Source organism: Meles meles, chromosome 1, assembly GCF_922984935.1.
Source record: "Meles meles chromosome 1, mMelMel3.1 paternal haplotype, whole genome shotgun sequence".
NCBI lineage: Eukaryota > Metazoa > Chordata > Mammalia > Carnivora > Mustelidae > Meles > Meles meles.
Genome location: NC_060066.1, coordinates 121,628,775 through 121,650,465, shown reverse-complemented (window position 1 = coordinate 121,650,465; position 21,691 = coordinate 121,628,775). Strand labels below are relative to the sequence as shown.

General features: G+C 56.3%; 1 protein-coding gene across 3 annotated transcripts; it reads left to right on the top strand.

The window, feature by feature from the left end:
- The first annotated feature begins 1,724 nt into the window (after positions 1-1,724).
- CSF1 (colony stimulating factor 1) lies at positions 1,725-21,427 on the top strand. 3 transcript variants are annotated; one of them, XM_046018271.1, is made up of 9 exons: positions 1,725-2,272; positions 5,461-5,583; positions 6,827-6,889; positions 8,504-8,674; positions 12,088-12,235; positions 14,384-14,514; positions 15,076-15,128; positions 15,436-15,494; positions 19,299-21,427. In XM_046018271.1, the coding sequence occupies exons 1-8, from the start codon at positions 2,234-2,236 to the stop codon at positions 15,479-15,481; spliced, it is 774 nt and encodes a 257-aa protein (XP_045874227.1). In that variant the 5' UTR covers positions 1,725-2,233; the 3' UTR covers positions 15,482-15,494; positions 19,299-21,427. The 3 variants fall into 3 exon arrangements, with proteins under 3 accessions (XP_045874227.1, XP_045874211.1, XP_045874219.1); XM_046018255.1 differs by having other exon boundaries at positions 13,481-14,514; XM_046018263.1 differs by lacking the exon at positions 6,827-6,889 and having other exon boundaries at positions 13,481-14,514.
- The last annotated feature ends 264 nt before the right edge of the window (positions 21,428-21,691 follow it).

Sequence of the window (21,691 nt, the reverse complement as noted above, 5' to 3'; positions counted from 1 at the left end):
CGGCCGGACTCACTCCCTTCGGGTCCCATGGGAAACACTCGTGCATGCCATCCCATTCAATCCTTACCACTTTGGCAAGAAAGGGAAATTAATGTCTAAGTGACAAAGTCAGGGTTCCAACCTGGATATGCAAACAGTTTCATTTGAGGGAGAACAGGGACGCAGGCTTCGGCCCACAGAGAGGACCGCTGCCTTCCTAGGAGCCCGAGCCAGGGCTGGGTGGTAAAGGAGGGAGCAAGTAAAATTTGACTTCCTTTCAACAAGCCAAGTGGTTTGTCTCCTCACATTACTTCCTCTGACCCGTTATCAGTTGTAAGCACTACTGTGTTGTGTGGGGTTTTTTTGTACAAGGGACACATGACAAAGCATGCCTGGCGGAAGTAAATCCTTACCTCCTTCCTCTGGCTGGGCTCTGTCTCTTATCTTCCTTCCTCTAGGCTCTGAGGACCCACCACTGGCCAGCACTCCTTAGCTCTTGACCACTCCCAAGCCCCTGAAAGCAGGGACTCCTGGGCACGTCCATTATCATAGCCCCTGGGGGTCAGCACAGTGCATATCTGTCGAATGAATGAATTGTTCTCTACTGGCCTCATTTGACTCAGTCACTGGGTACCTAGGGTGTGTTAGGCACTTGTTCTGAGGTAAGTGAGCAAAGGACCAGCCTGAAGGAAGTCTCAGTGAGAGTGGGGGCCCAATAAAACTACCAGTACTCCCTTAGATGCTTCTCAGAATATGGTGGACAATGAATAAATGGCAACTTACCAGGGCCACCATGAAGGAAGGAGCCAAGGTGGGAATACAGAAATAGGAACCACTGGTCGGCCCAGGGAGTCAAAGAAGGCTTTGCTAGTGGCGGATGTGGTATTATTTCAGGCTTGAAGGATGAGGAGTTTGCCTTAACGACGAGGTGGGGGAGGAACATTCCATGCAGAGGGACCAGTGTGAGCAAGGGCACGAGGATGTAAAATTACTGCTTAGGGTTGGAGCAAGCGACAAGAGATACGCCTTTGGGACCAGGCCTCATATCATGTATTTCCCAGGGGGTGAGGGTGGGTGGCCTCCCAGAGGGACCAAGACATGGAATCATGATGAATGCAAGAAAGACAAAACCCTGAGGATGGCATTATAATTAATAGGCTCATCCTTTAGTCTTCATTTAGATTCGCTCTCATGGAGAGACACAGTGTGATTAACCATCTCGGGAAATCCATTTCCAAAAGCATCAAGAGATATCTAGGGCCCAGGTACCAATCACCCCAGGTTTGGGCCGTCAGGAAGGAGCATGAGTATCAGCCACCCCGCAGGTCAAGTGCTCCGAGTGTCTCCTGGCACAGAGCACAGCCTCGTGGCTCTGTGCCACAGGACACGGTCCCTCCCCTCCCAGGCCAGGTAGCGAGCCTCCGTGCCTGTACCCTGCCCCCAAATGAGATAGCCCGGCTGGGGCGGGCTGCCAGGGAAGAAGGGGACTGCTGTAAGCCGCCGACTCAAGCGCCACCAGGTTGCTGCCCCGTGCGCCACCCGGGGAGGCCCCCGGCTCCAGTGTTTACCCCTGCTCTCAAACCATTTCCTGCTCAGATTTGGGAATTTTCAGGCCTGGAGGGAAAGTCCCTCGAGAGGAGTATTAGAAAGAGAGAGAGAAAGAGAGAGAGCGAGCGAGAGCACCGGATCTGACTAAAGAGCGCGGAAGGAAAGAAAAGGAAAGCCTTGGTCCGTAGCGTGAGCGCGGGAGGGCGGGAGTCAGTGGAGCCCGCTTTGCTCTGCTGAGGGCTCCGGAGCTGAGCACAGAAAACAGGGCGACTGGGAGGACCACGGGGAAGACCGGCCCCGGGGGCGGGAGAGGAGAGACGGATGAGTGGGGGCTCTGGAGTGTGTCTGTGTCTGGGTTCTGTGGCAGTGCGCGCGCGCGCGTGCGCGCGTGTCTGTGTGTGTGTGTGTGTGTGTGTGTGTGTGTGTGTGTGTGTGTGTGTGTGTGTGTGTGTTTGGCGCCTATCCAAGGTGATTTCCCATAAACCACATGTCCCACAAGTCCGCTTAAAAGGCTGTGCCGAGGAGCTGGCCAGTGGAGCCCGGCTGGTGGAAAGTGAAAGTTGCTTGGGTGCTCTCCGCGCCTCCTCCCGCTCTCCGCACCCCCGGGACGGCAGCGCGACCCTCGGCCGGGGCGCGGGCTCTGCGGCGGCCAGCGAGCGAGCTAGCGAGGGCGGCCGACGCGCCCGGCCGGGACCCAGCTGCCCGTATGACCGCGCGGGGCGCCGCCGGGCGCTGCCCTCCCATGGTAAGCGGCGGCCGCGGGGCTGCTGGGGGCCGGCAGGGCTGAGGCGGGAGCGGGCGGCGCGGCACGGCGCGTCTCCTCGGAACCCATTACCCCGGCGCGATGGCAGGCTGCGCTCCCCCGCGGAGATCGCGGGCTCTGGTGTCCTTCCCATCTTTGCGTCCCGGCTGCTTGTGGTCCCGGGCGCACCCCGACTGAGCCCCCTGGAGCCCTGCAGCTGCTCCAGGCGCTGCGGTACTACCCTGAAAGGGGTCGCTGCTCACCCCATTGCACCGAGGCGCACACTGAGCCACCCGCTACCAGGAGAGAAGGGTTCGCAGCCAAGGCTCTTTGCTAGCTCCGTGGAAGCCCCTGCCTCTCTCTCCTCTTACCCGACACCGCCAAGAGTCAGGGGCAAAGGCTGGGCGCTGAGAGTGGCGCCTTGGCAGCCGGCATCTTCCCGGTGGGCCACGCACATGCTTCCAGACCCTGCTTGGGGGGAGTGGGCGCTTCTGAGTGGGGGAAGTTCAGGGGTCAGCCGGCTTACAGAATGCCAAGGCCTGTGCCCAGGAACCTGCTGGCAGAAGGAAGGAGCTGGGCAAGCCTCTACTTGTTCCAGGGAGTGAGCAGGAGCTACTGGGGACTTGGGTGGCTGGATTAAGTCTGTTTGGCAGGGGATGGGACTCCTGAGCTTTCTGGGACTAGTTCTGAAGCTTTTCATTGCAAAATCTGGTTCAGTCAGCTGGGGAGATCCTGGGCTTAGAGGGGGCAGAGGAAGGTGGAAGGAGGGTTTGGGGGCACAGAACCCTGAGTGTGCTAAGGGCTGCTCGGGGATGCGTGGGGGAATGTTTGGACCCAACTGCAGGCATCAGTAGGGGCATCTCCTAGAAAGTGCACGGTGGCACTGTCAATAAACAATAGGGTGGCCTCTGGGTGGGTTTGCTTCTGGGGAGCCCTAGAGGAGAATGGGAAGAGAAACCTGGCTGGGAGAGAAGCAGACATATTTGGAGGGGGATGGAAAGGAATTGCAGGTGGGGTTGAGATGGGAGGGGAAGAGCACATCCATCCCCAGAGGGAGGAAGAGCCCAGCTGAGAGAGAGAAGGAATGGGCTGGGAGGGGACATCGTGAAGGGGGAGCTGATAGGCAACAAGACAAAGATAAGGGCTGGAGGGAGACCATGAAGAAGGCCAAGGTGGAGAGAGCAGGGGGCTGGTTTTAGACGGGAGCAGCCAGAGGTCCGGTCCCGCTGAGGTTCCTCCAGGGCCCTTGTTGACAAGGAGGAAGGGACAGGTGATGCTGGTCAGTGGGGCTGAGAGATGTCTGGGCCTGCCTCAAAGGGCAAAGGTGCCTTCGTGGCTCTCCCAGAGGCTGAGGCCTGAAGGTGGGAGGAAGAATGGAGGGGGAGAAGAGCCTGCCCAGCCACATTCGAGCTGAACCAGAGTGTTAACCCTTGGGTGCCCATCCGGCTCATCCTCTGAGGCAAAACTGGGACCCCAGGGGCAGGGGTGGGGGTCCTTTTGGGCCACCTTCAAAGTCAGCTTCCCACGTGGTGGCTGCAGTCTTCCCACACCAATGCCTGAAACAGCTCTGAAAGCCAGGCAGCATCAAGATCTTGAAGTGCCTGTGGCAAGGTTGTCTTCCTGAGTATCCCCTTTCCCACGGGCTCTTTCCTCCATACCATGCAAAACCGGGGGCTCAGAACCTCAGTGGCAGCCAGCCTGGGACGGAGACACATCTTCTGCATGGCCCCGTTTCCAGTGGGTCCTGAACTGAAGGTTTCGGAAGGCCTGGGCAACCGTTCCCACCCAGGGCTACCTCTTCTACTGCCCAACAGAGCCCGAAGTCCCCCCATGGCGGTCCTCCCTCTTCTCTACTCTCCCTCCCCCAGATCAGGCCAGGGCCCTCAGACTTTACTGAATGGCACTGGGCCATCCCGGGTCCTCTGCCCTACAGACCTCCCCTTCCCGCTCTCTGCCATCAACTTCTCCCCATTTCTCAAGGCCTCACTGAGGTCTCCCCTCTGTGCCCCCTCCCTGGTAGCCCAGCCAGGCCTCTCCTCCCTGGTAGGAGCTAACAAGCTTTTGGACTTGTAGTTATATGTAAATCAGCATGTCGTTGTTGTAGGCTGTTTCATAGCTTCCGTGTTTTTCCAATGTGCTGTTTATTTGCAGTATTTGTCTCATCATCTGGGTTTCTGAGGCAGAGCCCAGAGCCCAGGAAAGTGCCAGCTCTCACCCCACCCTGACAGCATTTCCCTGAATCTGGGGACATCAGCTGCCAGGAGGCAACCTTGAGCTGGGGGGAAGAAGGCTCAAGAATCCCGCTGCCTCTGGCTGGAGAAGGGGAGATCTGGGCCAGGGAGAGGGTTGAGAGGACCTTGGAGAGGAGGAGGGAGAGAGGAAGGAAGGGGGAATGATGGAGTATCAGGGGCTAGTCCCATCACTCTGAGAGTGAGCAGCTCCCGGGCCAGGTGGGCACTGAAGGAGGGAGAGATCTCAGAACACTTCCTGGTCATGATCAGAGCTGGCTGGATGGATATAGAGCCTAATGGGTCTCCAAGGGGCAGGGATGGCCTAGAGCTGGCACGGCTGCCTCTGATTAAGCAGTTGGGCTCCTTTGGACACACACATACCCACACAGAGCTCCAAAAGGTCTCCAGCATGGGATAAGTTCCCAGTGAAACTGAGTTTGGAGCCCCAGTTTTTCTAGTAGCAGAGCCAGACCTGTGTGGAATCAGGTGGGAGGAAGGGCTGGGCCCAGGGGAAATGTCTCCAACTTGAAGTCTGGAGTGGGTGCATGAAAGTGAACCTGAGAGGAGTGGGCAACCCACAAGTTCTCTAGTTTGTGTTTGATGTTGCAGGGACACAGCAATGAGCAGGTGGTAGTCCTGCATTCAAGGACTTGCCCGTGTAATTGAAAATTAGGCAGGTAGGAACACTTCCCAGGTCCTTGTGAAAAGTTCAGTGCATCGTCAGGCTTGGCCTGGGTGAATCTGGGCAGGCTTCTTGAAGGAGGTGACGTGTGGGTAGTTGTCAAGGGAGAGCAAGACTGTGCATGCCAGTTAGGAAATCCTGAGAAAGCTGGATTTGGGGAACACTGCATCCTGGGGCTTTGTAGTGGGTATGAGGTCCTTGTTTTTTCCCTCCTGGCAGGGCATGGGGGTTCCTAGGGAGACGGAAAGCTGAGAGTAATGATGCACTGTCTATTACAGATATGTCTGAGGCTCCTGCTTCTGCTGGTCTGTCTCCTGGTGAGAGGGAGTATTACCGAGGAGGCGTCGGAGCACTGTAGCCACATGATTGGGAACGGACACCTGCAAATCCTCCAGCAGCTGGTGAGTATGTGGCCATGCCTATCAACCGCTGGGGAAACTGAGGCAGGAGCCAGGGAACAGGGTCCAAGGCAAGGCTTGCAGGCAGAGAAGCACAGCTGTGCAGGCTGTGATTCATGGCTCCTGTCTAGCTCCACTGATGCTCTCCTCATTGAACTTCTCAGTGTCAGGGCCTCTGACCCACACCCAACCCTGAAGCCCTCAGTGACTCTGCCCGCAGGCAGTGGACTGGGTGGGCATCCAGCTTTTGCCTGAGTTGATGATTGCCTGGAAGGTCACCCCTGGATTCAGAAGAGGTTGGTGAGACCAGATCTCCCTCAGTGAGATGCTTCCTCCAGGGAGCCAGCCCAGTCTGCCTGCTGTGTCCAGATGTGGCCCCGGACTCCTGGGCTCCCAGACATGCCACCAGCCTGGCATCAGGCCACAAACAAATCTGGAGGGACGGGAGGCTCCTGCCTCACTCCCAGTCCTCCACCTTCCCTTTCCTGGCTCCGGACTGAGCCCTAGGGCTGGGAAATACTGCACACCCATGCTGCCATAAAGGAGCCTGCGCCTTATTCTAATTGGGCTGGCAGAGAGGTTCCCAATTCCAAATGTGGTTCAGCCAGGCAGAATCAGGTGACCATCATGGCCGCTGTCTTGCTTAGAAGAGAATTTACCATCCCTTGGGCCAGTCAGGCAGGGTGGAGTACCACTTGCTGAGGCCAGCTCCGGCCCCGGGGCCCTGAGCTTGGGGCCTGTAGACTGGGCCTGCTACCTTTCTTAGCTCTACACTTTCCCTCTTGCATGTAGCTACTGCAGCTGTCCCAGCTGGACCAAGAACCACAGCATTCTCTGAGGCTTAGAATGCTCTGGGGGCCAAGAAGGGCTTTCAGGACATCTAGCCCCAACCCCTATAGATCCCGAATCCCCAGGGCTTGTCTAGCCTATGCTTGAATTCCTACCACGATAGGTAGCTCACTACCTGTCATGGAAGATTAGGCCCTAGATCCTTTTAGAGAGTTCTTCCTTATAACTAATGGCTGTTTGTTAGATTTGATGGAGTCGGAGGCAGAAGGAGGAGACTTCTTGTTCTTCTACAGCCCAGCCCGGGCCTGTGGGAGGCCCAAGTCTTTCTCCTCGGCTCTGTCTTTCCCAGCATACTTGGTGGGGAGGTAGAGGAGGATCAAAACTCCAGTTCTCATTCTTAGGCCAGCTCAGCTGAGCTGCAGACACCCAGCCACCACCGGCCTACTCTCTCTTGCAGATTGATAGTCAGATGGAGACTTCCTGCCAGATTGCCTTTGAGTTTGTAGACCAGGAGCAGTTGGTGAGTTATGGTTATTTACAAGGCCCATGTGCCGGCCCTCTGTGTGCTTCCTAAGGTGGGTATATGTAGGAGCTTGAAGGGAGGAGAAATCCCGTAACTGGGCAGGGAGAGGGTGGGAGGATCGCTGGTGCTCTATCCTGGGGTGCCAGGGTCCAGGGCCGAGCAAGGTCGAGGCCTCGAGTCCCCTGCAGCTCCCTTCTCCTGGCCCTGGCACCTATCAAGGTCTTTTATGTGCCAGGCACTTTCTCATTTAATCCTGACAATACAACTATGTGACATGCTGATCTTGGTTATTGTCCTCAGGGAGGTTAAGGGAGCACAGCTACTGAGTGGTGGAGGGCTGATCTGAACCCAGGCAGGCTGGCTCTAAGGGCCTGAGGCAAACCAATATGACTTCTGGGTCACATGCTTTCCTTGAGGATGTCATTTCCATCCAACAGACAGAGCAGCAGCCAGGGAGTCAGTCCAGCCCTTTCCCTCTTCCTCCTACCCCACACCCAGCCAGCCACCAAGGGCTGCTGGTTCCGCCTCCCAGCAGCTCTGGGTTCTGCCCCAGCCTCACCCAATCAGTTGCTTGGACAGTTTCCAGAGCCTCCTAAGAGGCCTCGCTGCTTCTAATGCACCCATCACCCCACCAGTAGGGGGAGCTCTCGGAACTCCAACCTATTATTTTCATTTCTCGCTCCCTAACCCTGCAGGGCCCCCTCACTCCAGGAGAAAGCCCAGGTTGGTCAGCTTGGGGTTTACACCGCACAGTCCCACCCACTGCCCTGGTCGCCTGCCTCCTCTGGCCTCCAGGCCTTTGCACAAGCTCTTCCTGTACCTGTGAGGCCTTTCCAACTGCTCCCACCCCACCTCTTGGGCCATATCCGCTCATCTTTGTGCCTCACACAAAATCACTGTGATGCGCCTAGAAGTTGCTCCCATCTCTGAGCTTCTGCTCACCTGACCCATATACCAGTTCTGTCAGAACTGGAGACCACATCAGGGCCCAAAGAATCACCTCAGTATTTCACTCCCTCCCTCACACCTTAACAATCGTACCAAGTTTCTTCCGCTAGGAATCAATGGGACTGAGTCCTAGGAATACAGAGCCAAAGCAGAATCTCCATTGAAGCAACCGCCATCTCTCAGGGGGACAAACCACTGAGGTTATTCTTTGGGCCCGCAGATGGTCTTTAGTTCCCCTGCAGCCTGGAGGATTAGAAGGAACCACCTGGTAATGGACTTGTGAAAGCAAGCCAAAAGAGAGACAGAGACATGGAGCATTCCCCTAGAACCCACCCTACCCATGCACACCCATTCTGATTAAAGCCTCATCTTCCAGAAATCTGAGGCTGTCTCTGGTCAGAAGCCCATGAATGTCTTTCCCTTTACCCCAGTTCCTAGCAGTTCCAGATCCCAGACACAGAGCATGAAAGAGCAGCTGGGGTCAGCGCCCCGCTTCGAACTGGAGTGGCAGTGCCCTCCCTCAAGGGCAGGCCCCCCCCAGGGCCAGGTGTAGGGTAGGCTGCAGCCTTCGGTCAGCCAGGGATGAGGGCACCCGCCACAGAGCCTGGGTGAGCTCCGAGACCACATCAGCCAGACCATAAACTCCAGGTTCTTGTTTTCCAGAAAGATCCTGTGTGCTACCTTAAGAAGGCATTTTTCCTGATGCAAGACATCATGGAGGACACCATGCGTTTCAAAGACAATACTCCCAATGCCAACGTCATTGTGAAGCTCCAGGAACTCTCTCTGAGGCTTAAGAGCTGCTTCACCAAGGACTATGAAGAGCAGGATAAGGTAGGAGTGTTCTGGAGCCGGGAGCTTGGAGTGAGAGCAGAGGGCGGCTTTGGTGGTCCCATGCCTGCCCAGATACACAGAGGGTGTTCCCATGCCTCCCCTGCTCTCCCCACACCCTGGGTCATTGCTCACTCAGGCTCTCATTCATGGATTCACCCCACACACCTCTGCTAAGGACTTGCCAGGTGGGAGACACAGTGCTAGGCCTTGACGATGTCATCGATGTCATCTTGAGCAAGAACAGCATAGTTCACACCCTCGTGGGGCTTATGGTCAGGGGAGGCTGACAACCATTAAACAATGACAAATAAATAGCATTATGAAGCGTGAGGACCATTCATTCATTCAACAAATAGTCACTGCGTGCCTGTTGCATGCCAGTTACCGGTCTGGACACTAGGAAACAGCTGGGATCAAACCAGACAAAAACCCTTGCATGCAGGGAGCTTACGTCTGGGGGAGGGGATGAGACAGTTAACAAAACGTACGAGTGAAATATGGGGGACGTAGGGTGGCAATGACCAGGCAAGGGAAGGCCTGAAGGAGGTGAGGGAGGGAGGGAGCCGTGAAGGGGGCCTCCCTGGGGCTCCGAGAGACAAAAGTCACTCTCATTTAAAAAGGGAGGTCGTGGGGAAGAAGGGAAGAAGAAGGCTTCTGAGTAAGAGAATATTCATTTTGAGGTCCAAAGAGGAGCAAGAGAGGAGGCAGTGAGGCTGGTCAGAACATTCCAGAACAGAGAAGGCTACACACCAAGCCCTGAGGTCAGGTACACGCACATTCAGGAGCCCAACCGGTAGTCCCCAGGGCCAAGGCGTGGAAGAGACAGAGAGAGGGGAGGAGGTGGGAGCGAGCGGCGGCACACGGGGGGATCTTATAGACGTGGGATGTTGCCTGAAGTGTGAGGGGCGCCCTGGTGAACAGTAAGTGACCGAAAGGAACTGTGAGGCGGGTTTGGTAGCCCTGTGGAGAGGAGACTGCAGGGGGCAAGAATGGAGGCTGGGAGGCCAACAGGGGGCACAAGTCGGGCCGGAGACCTTAGAGGCTTGGACTAGGGATCTGTGGAACTTGTGAAATGGGGAAAATCAGTAGTTAGAGCAGACTCAGGGGAAGAGCAGGAGCTCATTTTGGGAAACACAACCCCGAGATGCTTGTGAAACAGCTGAGCAGAAATGTGGAGCAGACGGCTTGGGCTTGAGTTGGGCCACCAAGATGCACACGAACGAGGGGACAGCAAGGATGTCATGCATGAGGCTAGGAGATGGTAGGACAGGGCCCCGGAACCCCAGCCCTCAGAAGCCAGGTAGGCACAGCACCCGATGAGGAGACTGGGAAGGAGCAGCCTGAGGGGTGGGAGGAAAATGAGGGGACTGATTTCACTGGACCCATGGAGAAGGGGTCTCAAGATGGAATGAGTAGTCGCTTTTATCAAATGGGGTTGAAAAGTCCAAGCAAGGCCAGGGTAGGAGAGCGTCCGATGGGTCTAGGAGTGTGCAGCTGCCACCGGAGGTAGGTACCAAATGGGTGAACACAGAGGAAGTAGAGGCCACCCCGTAGAGGAGCTCAGCTCCACAAGGGCCCAGAAAAAGGGAGAGGTTGCCAGAGGGAGTGTGGGGTTGCAGGAGGAACCCTTTTTCCCAAGAGGCATTGAAGCCGGGGTGTTCCACCATTAAAGTTCATACATATCGCTTGGAGAGCTTGATTAAATTCCAGATTCCCAGGATGCACCCCTAGAAAGTCTGATTCATTGGGTCTGTGGGCAGGCCTGGGAATCTGCATTTTCAACAGCCACCCACCCTGCACATGGCCTAGATCCAGTGTGGAAGCAGTGGTGGCGAGGAAGCCTTGAGGAAGGAGGGAGACTTTGAGGCTAGAGGGGAAGGCTGGTGCGGGGATCAGAGCCCCTGAGGAGATAAGGCATCGGCTCTGTGTCATAAGTGGGCAGCCGGACCTTTTGTCAGATGGCTGCTGTCTTCTCTATGAAGCCTGAGGTGAGGAATGAAGGAGACGGAGGTTTACGTAGAAGGGTGAGAGAGTGCCAGCATCCTTCTTTCTTACCACAGCCCTGGTGGGGACGCTGGAAAGGATGATGGTTCTGACTTTACGGAGGAGAAAAGGAGCCCAAACTCGATAGTCTGCTCTGCCAGTGAGTGGAGGAGCTGAGTGATGGTCTTCTCATGCCTGTGTTCTTTCATTCATCCCTCGGGTCACCATCTCCCCAGGGCCGACTGTACACAGGCCCTGGGCATTCAGAGATGGCGTTGAGGACCTCAGAGCCTAGTTAAGCTTAGAGTTCTCCCTTGTGCACCTGGGGATAAGGGAAAACTCGGTATTTGGAACTCATGGGCAAGTAGGCCACCGATGAACCCATGGGCCTGTGTGGCATCATCTGGGGTGAGAGGAGAGGTGAGTCCAGGACAGCCTTGAGGACTGCCGGAATTTATAAATCAGCTGGAGGTTGGGAGCCTGGTAAGGAGACTGAGGAGCAGCTCAAGAGGTGGGAAGAAAGCCAGAAGTGTGCGAAGCAAGCTCCAGCGGGTGTGGGGAACCTGGCTCCTATAAGCAGAATAGAAAAGAACAGCGCAACAGACAGGACTGGGGGTAGCTTCAGCCCTCCTTCCAAGGCATACCAGTGCCGAAGAAGGACCCAAGTCCTCATGGCCTGCTCCACACCACAGCAGGATGACCCTTCTAAACTTAAGTCTGATCGTGCCACCACCCACCTCCCCACAACCCCTCGGATGTTTTGTCTTTGCTCTGTGGATCAAGTTAACAGTTTCCTACATGGCCAACCAGGGCCTGCAGGACCTGGCCCTTGCTGACCTCTCTCAGTTGCATCTCTTGTTGCACCTTCTTCCTAGATGGCCTTCCTGTATCCACTCCAGCCATCTTTCAGTCTTTGGACATTTGGGTCTCTTTCCTGCCTCAGGATCTTTGCACAGTCTGTTCTCAGCTTTCTCCAAACCCGCCTCCTTTTCTGGGTGACACTTGCTCCTCTTTCCATTGGCTCCATGGGGAAATTCCTCTGAGCCCTCATTCAGTTCCACTTGTAAAATTCTCACATCATGCCGCACTTCTCCATGTGACTCACTGCACTTGTAACAGTGCATTTAAGGCCAATGCCTTGCTGGACTCAGTGTCCAACTCAGCCACCAACCATGTCTCCGGTGTTCGTTGCCTGATTCCCAGGTAATTGTCATATGCCTGGCACACAGATATGTGTTAAATAGATCTGCAAATAAATGACGTATCTCAAGATCTCAGGACGGATTCCACTGCAGACTAGGGGCAAGGGGAAGGAGAAAATGAAAGAGAAAAAGGAGACAGATGTGAGAAAGGCCGGGGAGTTTGGCAAACAAGCTAGAGACATAGACCAATGTTCATCCTCACTAAGGGGGGCACTGCTCTCTTTCCAGGCCTGCGTCAGAACTTTCTATGAGACACCCCTGCAGTTGCTGGAAAAGATCAAGAATGTCTTTAATGAAACAAAGACTCTCCTGAAAAAGGACTGGAACATTTTCAGCAAGAACTGCAACGAAAGTTTTGCTAAGTGCTCCAGCCAAGGTCAGCACCGAAAAGGCCAGTGAGTGCAGGGCAAGGGGAGGAGGGAGGGCAACAGAGCAGGGATGGGGAGGTGAGACATGGGGCCCGAGGGAGGCCGGAGGGAGGCCGGAGGGAGGCTGGAGGGACCCTGGGGAGGCAGCCTGGCTGCTACTCGTGCTCCTGTATGTGCAGATGTGCTTTCCTTGTGTACATATGTGGCTTCCTGTGCCTCTGGGTGGGCCTGGGCACATGTCTTTTCCGACATGTGTGTGCATGCACACCAACTATGTCTGCATGTGGAAGCATTGAGAAGGATCATGCTGGTGGCTGTAAGATTAGGGCAGGGGAAAGGGGCCCCCCTCGGAGAGCCCTGCAGGCATGGAGGCTTTCCCCGCCAGCTCTGCAGGCTGGCTGAACGTACAGGGGGTTCCGTGGAGAGACCGAGGCTCCATCTGGGACCCAGGGCCTTGCGCCAGGAGCCCTGCTGTGAACCACCAGGATACCCTGGCTCCAGAAGTCCCCAGGACTCCTTAAGTGTCCCCTCAAGGGAAAAGGCTGGATTTGAAGTCTGAGCATCATTCAGAAGCTCCCAGTGCAGGCCCAGCCGCACACATGCGTACCCTGCGTGTCCTCGTCTCTGCGTCCCGTGTCACTTGTGCCCTCCTACATTCAACCTTGCTCCTTGAGGCAGGGCCTGAGGCCCCGCGACCCGCCAGTGACCAAGTCCAGTCTCGTTACTTCAATCCCAAGGCCTCAAGTACTGGCTGTGTTCCAGCCCCAGCTAGTTCCCGCCCATGGCTTTGGCTGTGTGGCCCCTGGCTGTGCACGAAATGCCTCGCTGCTTTCCAGTCGACACTGTCTATGGGACTTGGGGGTGACTTGGGTTAGTCCCGGAGGCTGCTGCTCCACTTCCTGGCTAGCTGCTGCTTAATCCTGACTGGGCACCTAGCCGGCTGGAACTTCAGGAAAGGCTGTTCACTGGTCTTCCCTGCCCCCCGCCCCCGATCTGTGTCTCTACACCCACTCTTTGCTCTCTGCCTGTGAGACCCCGCGGTCTGTACCTTCACTGCCTGAGGCCTGTGTCCTGAGCTCTGTCTCCAGTCCTGTCCTCTCCTCTGCCCCAGTGCTGAATTAGGGGGTGAGGGACTGCCCCTGGACCCATATCCCCCTCTCGACCCCCTCCCCCACCCGGGAAAGCTGTGCTGGAGGCTGGTGACTCTATCTCCTCCCCGTCTTTCTCTCTCCCTCTCTCTGTGGTTCTTTCAGATGTGGTGACCAAGCCTGATTGCAACTGCCTGTACCCCAAAGCCACCCCTAGCAGTGACCTGGCCTCTGTCTCCCCTCAGCAGCCCCCTGCCCCCTCCATGGCCCCTATGGCTGGCTTGATTCGGGCTGACTCTGAGGGGACAGAGGGCAGCTCCCTCTTGCCCAGTGAGCAGTCCCTTCGCACAGTGGACCTGGACCCAGGAAGTGCCAAGCAGCGACCACCCAGGAGCACCTGCCAGAGCTTTGAAACTCCGGAGCCCCCAGGTGTGGAGGCCAGCCCCGTCGGAGAGTCACCTCAGCCCCAGCCTTCTGTTGGGGCCCCCGACCTGGGGATGGAGGACACTGTTAACTCTGCGTTGGGCACCAACTGGACCCTGGAAGAGGCCTCCGGAGAGGCTAGTGAGGGTCCCGTACCCCAAGGGGCAGAGCTTTCTTCCTCCAGGCTGGAAAGAGGCAGATTCCAGGCCGAGACGACCGCCAGGCCCAGTGACCTCTTGTCAGCACCTTTTCCCTTGTCCTACTCAGCCAGGGGCCAGCAGCCAGAGGACATGACTGGCATTCCCCTGCCCACGGTGGGCCCTGCAAGATCCACTGGCCAGGCCCAGAGTCACACACCTGAGAAGACAGACCGTCCACCTGCCCCACCCAGAGACCACCAGGAGCCAAGCTCTGCCAGGATCCTGTCGCGGCCACCGCGAGTCCTCAGCAATCCCTCGGCCCTCTCTGCACACCCAAAGCTTTCCAGAAGGCACTCTTGGGGCCATGTGCTGCCCCTCGGGGAGCTGGAGGGCAGAAGGAGCACCAGGGATCGAAGGAGCCCCACAGAGCTGGAAGGAAGACGAGCAAGTGAGGGGGCAGCCAGGGCCCCTGCCCCTTTTAACTCCATTCCTTTGACTGACACAGGCCATGAGAGGCAGAAGGAGAGAAACTCTGACCCTCAGCTCCCCCGGTTTACATTCCACCTGCTGGTGCCCAGCATCATCCTGGTCCTGCTGGCCGTCGGTGGCCTCCTGTTCTACAGGCGGAGACGGCGGGTAAGGAGAGGCCCCAAGAGAGGAGGGCAGCTCATGGGGGGAGGGGCACAGTCTGGGGGGAGGAGCAGGTCAGAGGATTATTGGGCCCTGCTGGATTCCTCAGGCGCCAAGACGGGGGCCCAACCAAACACAGAAGATAAGAGGTTGAAATGGAGGGTTTCTTAAAAAATATGAGAAACCCAAGCCTATAAAGTCAACGGGAAGGAACGGGGAGAGAATATTCTTGGGCCAAGAATGGGAAGAGAACCCACATGTGCGGGGAGCTGACCAAGCAAAGTGCTATGAGGGTAGGGCTTTCACTGGAAGTTCTGCGGAGCCTGGGCCCAGAGGCCCCCTGGGATAGGAAGCAGCCAGCCTGGGCAGAAGAGAGGGTGAGACCCAGCAGGGAAGCCTCAGAAATCTCTCCTGGCCCGTGGCTCATCCCCACATCTGGGTAGCTGGGGGCGACTTTGATAACTCACTTATCTACTCCCCTGGGCACCCCTGCCTGGGGGTGAGGCCGCAGTTTGCACATCAGTCCTCAGCTCCTCAGTGAACCTGCTCTTTGCTGTCTGTCCCCAGAGCCATCGAGAGCCTCAGACAGTGGATTCTCCCATGCAGCGACCAGAGGGCAGGTGAGAGTTTCCACAGGGTGGGAATGCTCTGGAAGGCATGGGGGTGGGGAGGTGTGTCTTGGCATCTGTCTCCCTTCTAGACCTGGGGGAGACTTTCCTTCACTTGCTCTGAGGAAGTGGAGCAGGATGGGAGGCGGAGAGGAGGAAGGGCGTTTCTTCTTTACCAGATATCTGGGATTTTTCCTGATTTCTTCTTAGGGCTAGGCAGTTCTGGGTCTTCTGAATCTGAGAGGGCTGGAGCACATGTATAGGAGGGTTGGGGGACACTCTGCTGAAGTCTTATACCAGCCCTATGCTCTGCCTGCAGCCCCCTGACCCAGGGTGAGGACAGACAGGTGGAACTGCCCGTGTAGAGGGGTCTCTAAGGTAAGACTCTGATTTGGATCTCTCTCCACCCCTTAAAATAAGCTACCCCTTTTCCCATCATCCGACCTTGGGGATACCACCAACTCCCCCGAGGCCAGGCCACAGTTCCTCCCCTCCTACTCCCTTCTACTCCCTTTTCCATCCATCACCAGATCCTGCCCCTCCCTGCCCCCCAGTCTGAGCCAGACACTATTACCCGTGCATCGGGTTATGATTTCTGTGTTCGCTTTTTAGTCTTGCTGCCACTCTTCATTCCAGAGCAACCAAAATCTTGTGTAAAGTCTTTACCCTCCTGGGGAATTTGCACCGCTACCCACTTCAAACCCAACATTCTCAGCTGGGCTCCCAGGCTTCTCCAGCAGCTGGCCCTAACATCCACCTCTCACTGGCTTCCTATCGGCCTGCACCTAGTTGACCCTTCTCCCCAGCCAAGACCGTTTCTATGTCCCTACTTTAGATTTAAGGATCCACAGAACCTTAGTCTTGGAAAGGCTCTTAGAGGTCATTTGGCCAGCATCCCCCACCATGGGGGTCTTCTCTCTTCACCCCCGACAGGGGGTCAGCCAGCTGCTGGGCCCGTGCTCCCAGTCCCAGGCAAGCTCCCTGTCATCTCCCAGGAGTGCTGGGAGGAGGTCCTTCCTCCAGGGAGCTTCCCTGCTCCCTCCATGATGGTTCTCCCTCCTCTTCTCATGATAGCCCTCCAGTGTCTCAAGTCTGTTATCCATATCCCCTTAAAGAATTCTCTAAGCTGAGTGTGGCAAAGTGCCTCAAACGTTCCTTATATGATATGGTTTTCAGACCCCTCACCATCCTGGTCGCCCTCCTTTGGACACACTCATTTGTCAATGTCCCTCTGAAAATGGGGCCCGCAGCCCTGGACATGGTACATCAGATGTTGTCTACCAGCTCCAAGTACAGTGGGACTGTTGCCTTCCTTATCTGGACAGTATTCTTCTGTTTGCACAGATTCATATCACGTTCGTGGGTTTTTTTTTTTTTTTGATTTATTTTTTTGACAGATAGAGATTACAAGTAGGCAGAGAGGCAGGCAGAGAGAGAGAGAGAGGAGGAAGCAGGCTCCCAGCCAAGCAGAGAGCCCGATGCGGGGCTTGATCCCAGGACCCTGGGATCATGACCTGAGCCGAATGCAGAGGCTTTAACCCGCTGAGCCACCTAGGCGCCCCACGTTCGTGGGTTTTCTGCTCTGTTTTTTAATAGCTGCCTCGTGCTATTGTCCTGTGTTGAGCTTATGGTCTGTTAAACCCCAAATTCCATTTCCCATAAACCTCTGTCAAGCCAGGCCTTATTTCCCTCACGTGGACAGCTTCGTTTTTCTAACCCTGGTGCAGGAGTTTCTGTGTGTCCTTGTTGAAACCACCTCGTTGGTTTCTGCCCAGCACCTGAGCCCATGGCAATAGTTTTAAATCCTCATTCTGTCTTCCTAGCCCTCCCAAGTGTGTCCCCTGCACGTTGAGGAGTGCCTTCTCTTGTCCTCACCCACGTTGTTGATAAAGATGTGATCCTTATCTTTCCTCAGCCCTGGCTCCCTGATACCAGGCAGCTCCCCCAACCCCGCCACCTCCCGTTTTTCCAGACTGACTTCCCCACCCCCTGCCTGCTCTTCAGTTCCTACCCCTCAGCCCTTCTGTATTTGGTTCGTATCTATATCAATTTGCTCTTATTTGGATGTTGTTTTTATACATTTTCAAACCTTCTTCTGTGTGTGTATGTATAGTCCGCATCCCTAAGAAGGCTGTGAGCCCCTTGAGGACAGGGACTGTGTCTTCCACTTTTTTTGCCACTTTCTTCTGTCCCATGTTCTAATACAGAGAGGGCTTCTCCATACTTGTCACAAACTCAATAACTGTGGCCTCGTTGACTTCAGGGTTGACTGACCACCAGAGTCTGGCCGGTTGTCTCTAACCAACCGGTCTTCTGGGTGACCTGTTAGCCAGCTAACTAATAGACTCTAACAGACTGACTGACCAGCTGGCGAGGTGACTTTGACTGACCAACTGACTAGCTGGTAACTGCTTAACTGGCTGGTTGTTGATTGGTGAGCTGACTGGTTGATTGACTAGCTAGCTGGCTAATAGCCTGATCTGCTGACTGACTGGCCGGCTGGCTGACAAGCAGGGGTAACCTATTCGGGCTTCTCGTTACACCCCATGCCAAAAGCAAGTGAGCACCTTAGGACCTTCCCATGTGTACAGTGACAGGTCTGGGCCACTCCTCGACAGGAAAGGGACCTAACGAGCACTCAAAATCAGGAAAGTTTATTTAGAAAAGCGTGAAGCAACACATCTGGAACCCCGGGGTCCCCCTTGTTGGTGGGGTAGGCTAAGATGGGTGAGCGGATCAGACAGGACACGGGCAGGGCTGTGAGGCTAGCCCAGACCCCCTCAGGACTGGGAAAGCAGAGGAGGGACCAAGGACCCTGGGGCTACACCTCCCTCTGACTGGTTGCCAGCCTCCCCCCTTAGTCTTGACCTTCTGCCTCATCTTCTCTGTACTCCTTCTCTGCTTTCCCTGCCTGCTTGTTCTCAGGCCCTGACAAGCTTTCCCTCTTCCTCCCCTCAAAATCTCACTGGGAGAGGGAACCCAGGGCAGGGGCCATATCCAGACCCCGCTTGGATCAGTAGGTCTGGCCCAGGCCCCAGGAGCCACAGGAGACTCAGGGCCTGTCCATAGGCTACCTACCACTCTGACAAAGAGAGAGGAAAAAACACAGGCAGAGAGACTGATAGAGGGATGCTCAGAAAGAAAACACAGACCCCAATTCCTCCACTCAAGGAAAGAGGACACGGGCAGTGGAGCTCACCCACTTGGTCCTTCTTCCCTCCTAACTCCAGCAGGGCCTGTGGCCCAGCTGTACTCAGTGAGGCTCATGTCCATTTTATGGTTTTCCCTTCTTCCCTCTCCAGAGCATGGGAATGGGCTGGGAGCCAGAAGCTCTGGTCATATCTGCCCTCCTCGTCCATCATGGACTTTGCCAGTAGGGCCTATGGATGGTCAGGGAGGGAAGCTCCACACAGGATCCAAAGTCAAACTGTTGGATAGGGTCCAGGGGATTTCTGCTCTGGGAACAAAGCGTTCCAAGGATGCTGGGCAAGGGAATATGATGGGGGTGGGGTTGGAGGGAGCAGGGCCCCGGCTCCCATGGATGGTGCAGGGAGGCAAGTCCCTTAGCCCATCAGGAAGGAGGCTGGGTGGCTTAGGGGTTAGCATGCCAAGTGGCAAAATGGGAGTTTCCTTGTTCTGGAACTGTGTCTGCTTCTTCCTCTTCGTTACCCATGACCTGCCGTCCAGAGTAACATGTGTGATGACCCTCTGTGATGAATGGTGTAGGGTATAACTCTTCGCTAGAGTTAACTGGAATCACCCTTCATTCCTTGGCCCAAGGCCAGTGAGATGGTCTTATCTGAAAAGGGGTCTAAGGGTCCTCTAGTGCCCCCTTCCCTCTCCGTCAGCCTCTGCCGCTTGAACAGTGGCCAACACCCTCCCCCAGCCCTGCTTAAGCCTCTACCAGGCCCCATTACCTCCCCCTGCGGTCCCTAGTTCCCCAGGAGGAGGTAGGAGGTGAGGCCAGTCTGGCCAAAGGCTTGGGCCACTGCCAGGAAAAGCGGCCTGGTCCCTTGCGGTGTCTGGGGTAGCTGGGAAGACGAGGGAGTGGACGGATGGAAGTCTTGCCTGCAGCATGGCCACGAGCCCACAGGAACGCTATGCCTCCCCCCACTCATGTCCTCAGTGACCCCTCCCTCCACTCCCACTCAGCTGACTGGCCTTTCTTTCTCTCCCCTACAGCTGGGCACATAGGATAGTCTCTCCATGGGAGAGATGTGATGGGGGTGTCTACCACCCCTCCCCCCCCCAGCTGTTCTCCTGGGAATGTGACCTGCCCACCACAAGAGCTCCTGCCTGCCAGGACTAGACCAGAGCAGCGAGGCTGGGGTCCCTCTGCCCTCAACCCTCAGACTCTGGACTGACTACAAGAGGGCTGGAGGATGCCCCCCACGCTGCTAATGTTTATCGTGGGCCCTGGAGGCTCCCATTCACTAGAGGAAGGCTGGGAAGCCCGGCTGAGGACCCTCTGTGCCTCAGGGACCGTGTCCTCCTCCCACTCCCCTCCAAGCCACACCTGGGCCAGGGACCCAGATGCCCAAAGGACGTGGGAGAGCAGGATGGGCACTGAGGGATGGAAGAGCCTTGGTGCCCAGAGGACTGCCTGGTGCCAAGGGATCCCAACACCGACAAGCAGGGACTTGTCTCCGGAGAGAGAAGCATGAGCTCGGCAGGGCGGGCCAGCGTCGGCTAGATTTCCCGTCAAGATGTGCAGCCCAAAAGCCGGGAAGAGAAGGCCTCTGGGCCTGCCAGGTCTGTGCTGACAGCCTGGAGGGGGCCTACACCCTCCGCTTGCCCAGGTGTCCTCTGCTGGTTGCCAGGTGGAGAGGGGAGGTCAACCCTGCGCTAGGGACCTGTCTGGCTTGGTTCCAAGGCCAAGGGGAAGAGCCAGCTCCAGCGTCTGCCCCACCTTCCCTCCAGCTCTGCCAGAGCTTCTCCGGGAGGCCGCACAGAGGCTTCCCTCCTGAAGGAAGCCATTGCACTGTGAATACTGAACCTGCCTGCTGAACAGCCCGCCCTGTCCATCCCTGTGAGCGAACGTCCGTCCATCCTCTCGCCCTTCCAGCCTCCTGCCAGCAGCCTGCGCCTAGTGCCCGAGCTGGCCTTGTGTGTCGACTGAGGGAGCCCCTAAGCCCCTGACCTTCTGCTGACTGAGGCTTCGACTCCCCAGGGCTGGTGGGGCAGGAGAAACGCCTGGGTCTCCAGCCGGAGCTGGTCTTCAGGCTGCATCCTTGTTGTTGTTCGCAGGTTTCTGCGTCTTGCACTTTGACATTCCCAAGAGGGAAGTGACTAGTGGGAGGGAGGACAGAGGCAGACCCCCCCCACCCCCGGGGGGAAGGCTGCAGGGGGCGCTCCCACTGAAACTGGGTCTTCGCATTTATGGGTATGCCGAGGTGGTTGGGGGAGGGTGTCTGCACCCCGACCCTGCCACCTGGTCTCCTTTCCCGTACCAGGCCCCAGCCCCATCGCAGTGGCAAGCCTGTGCCGACCTCAGAGCATGGCACCCAGGTCCCATCCTCTTCCCACCCTCTCTTTCCCCACCCAGGTAGGCAGTGATCTCCCCAGCTGTCGCCCCTCCACTGTCTCTCTGACCAGGCCAGCCAGGGTGGGAGAGAGACCAGGCATCCACTTCCAAGTCTGCCTTGAGGGCTTCAGCTTCTTGGGCCACCGCTCTGAGAGCTGGCTGGAGGTGTCAGGGCCGTTGATCACCCCGCCTTGGTCCTTTTGTGCTGCTGTGCCCCTCCTCTCCTGCTGTCCTGGGCCCACTAGTGAGAGATTCCAGCCTTCCTGGCCGCTGGGCGAGGGCCCATGAACTTTTCCTCCTGCCCTCAAAAGTGGGGGTCTCCTCCCTGTACCCCCCCACCCCTGCCCTGCTGCTCTTGGCTGAAGGAAAGGCAGCAGGGAACTTGCCCTGTGGGGCTCCTACTAGTCACAGACTCTATATTTGATGCTAGAAAATATGTATTTAAAAGTGAAAGGGAAAAAAAAAAACACAGAAAAAAGGCATTCCTCCCCCACCCCATACGTATAGTATTTTAAAAGTGAAGAAAGCAAATCCAGCCCATTGCAGAAGATCTTTGTGGGCGTTTGGTGACACAGGTGTAGGAAGGCCCCCAGACCTCTGGGAGCCCCACCCCCGGCTATCTGCACAGGAATCCTTTCATTGAGAAAGCTGAGAGGGAACATTGGCTCACACACTGTGAGATTTTGTTTTTATACTTGGAAGTGGTGAATTATTTTATATAAAGTCATTTAAATATCTATTTAAAAAATAGGAAGCTGCTTATATATTTAATAATAAAAGAAGTGCACAAGCTGCCATGTGTGAGTCATGGGAAAAGTGCTTTTGGGGCGTGGGGGGCAAAAACGGGTGGGCGGGCAGCAGCTGCTGGGTGAGCCCCAGCTCAGAAAGCTTTTTCCAGGATACATGGGGAAAGAGGGTTCTCTCCAAGCTGCAGTCTTGTTACCAAGACCTCCTGCATCATTGCTGTCCCAAACACATTCACTGGCATATCTGTTTAATGGGAAAGTAGACAGAAACCAGCCAAACCTCAGGCCTGGCCCGTGGCCCCTGC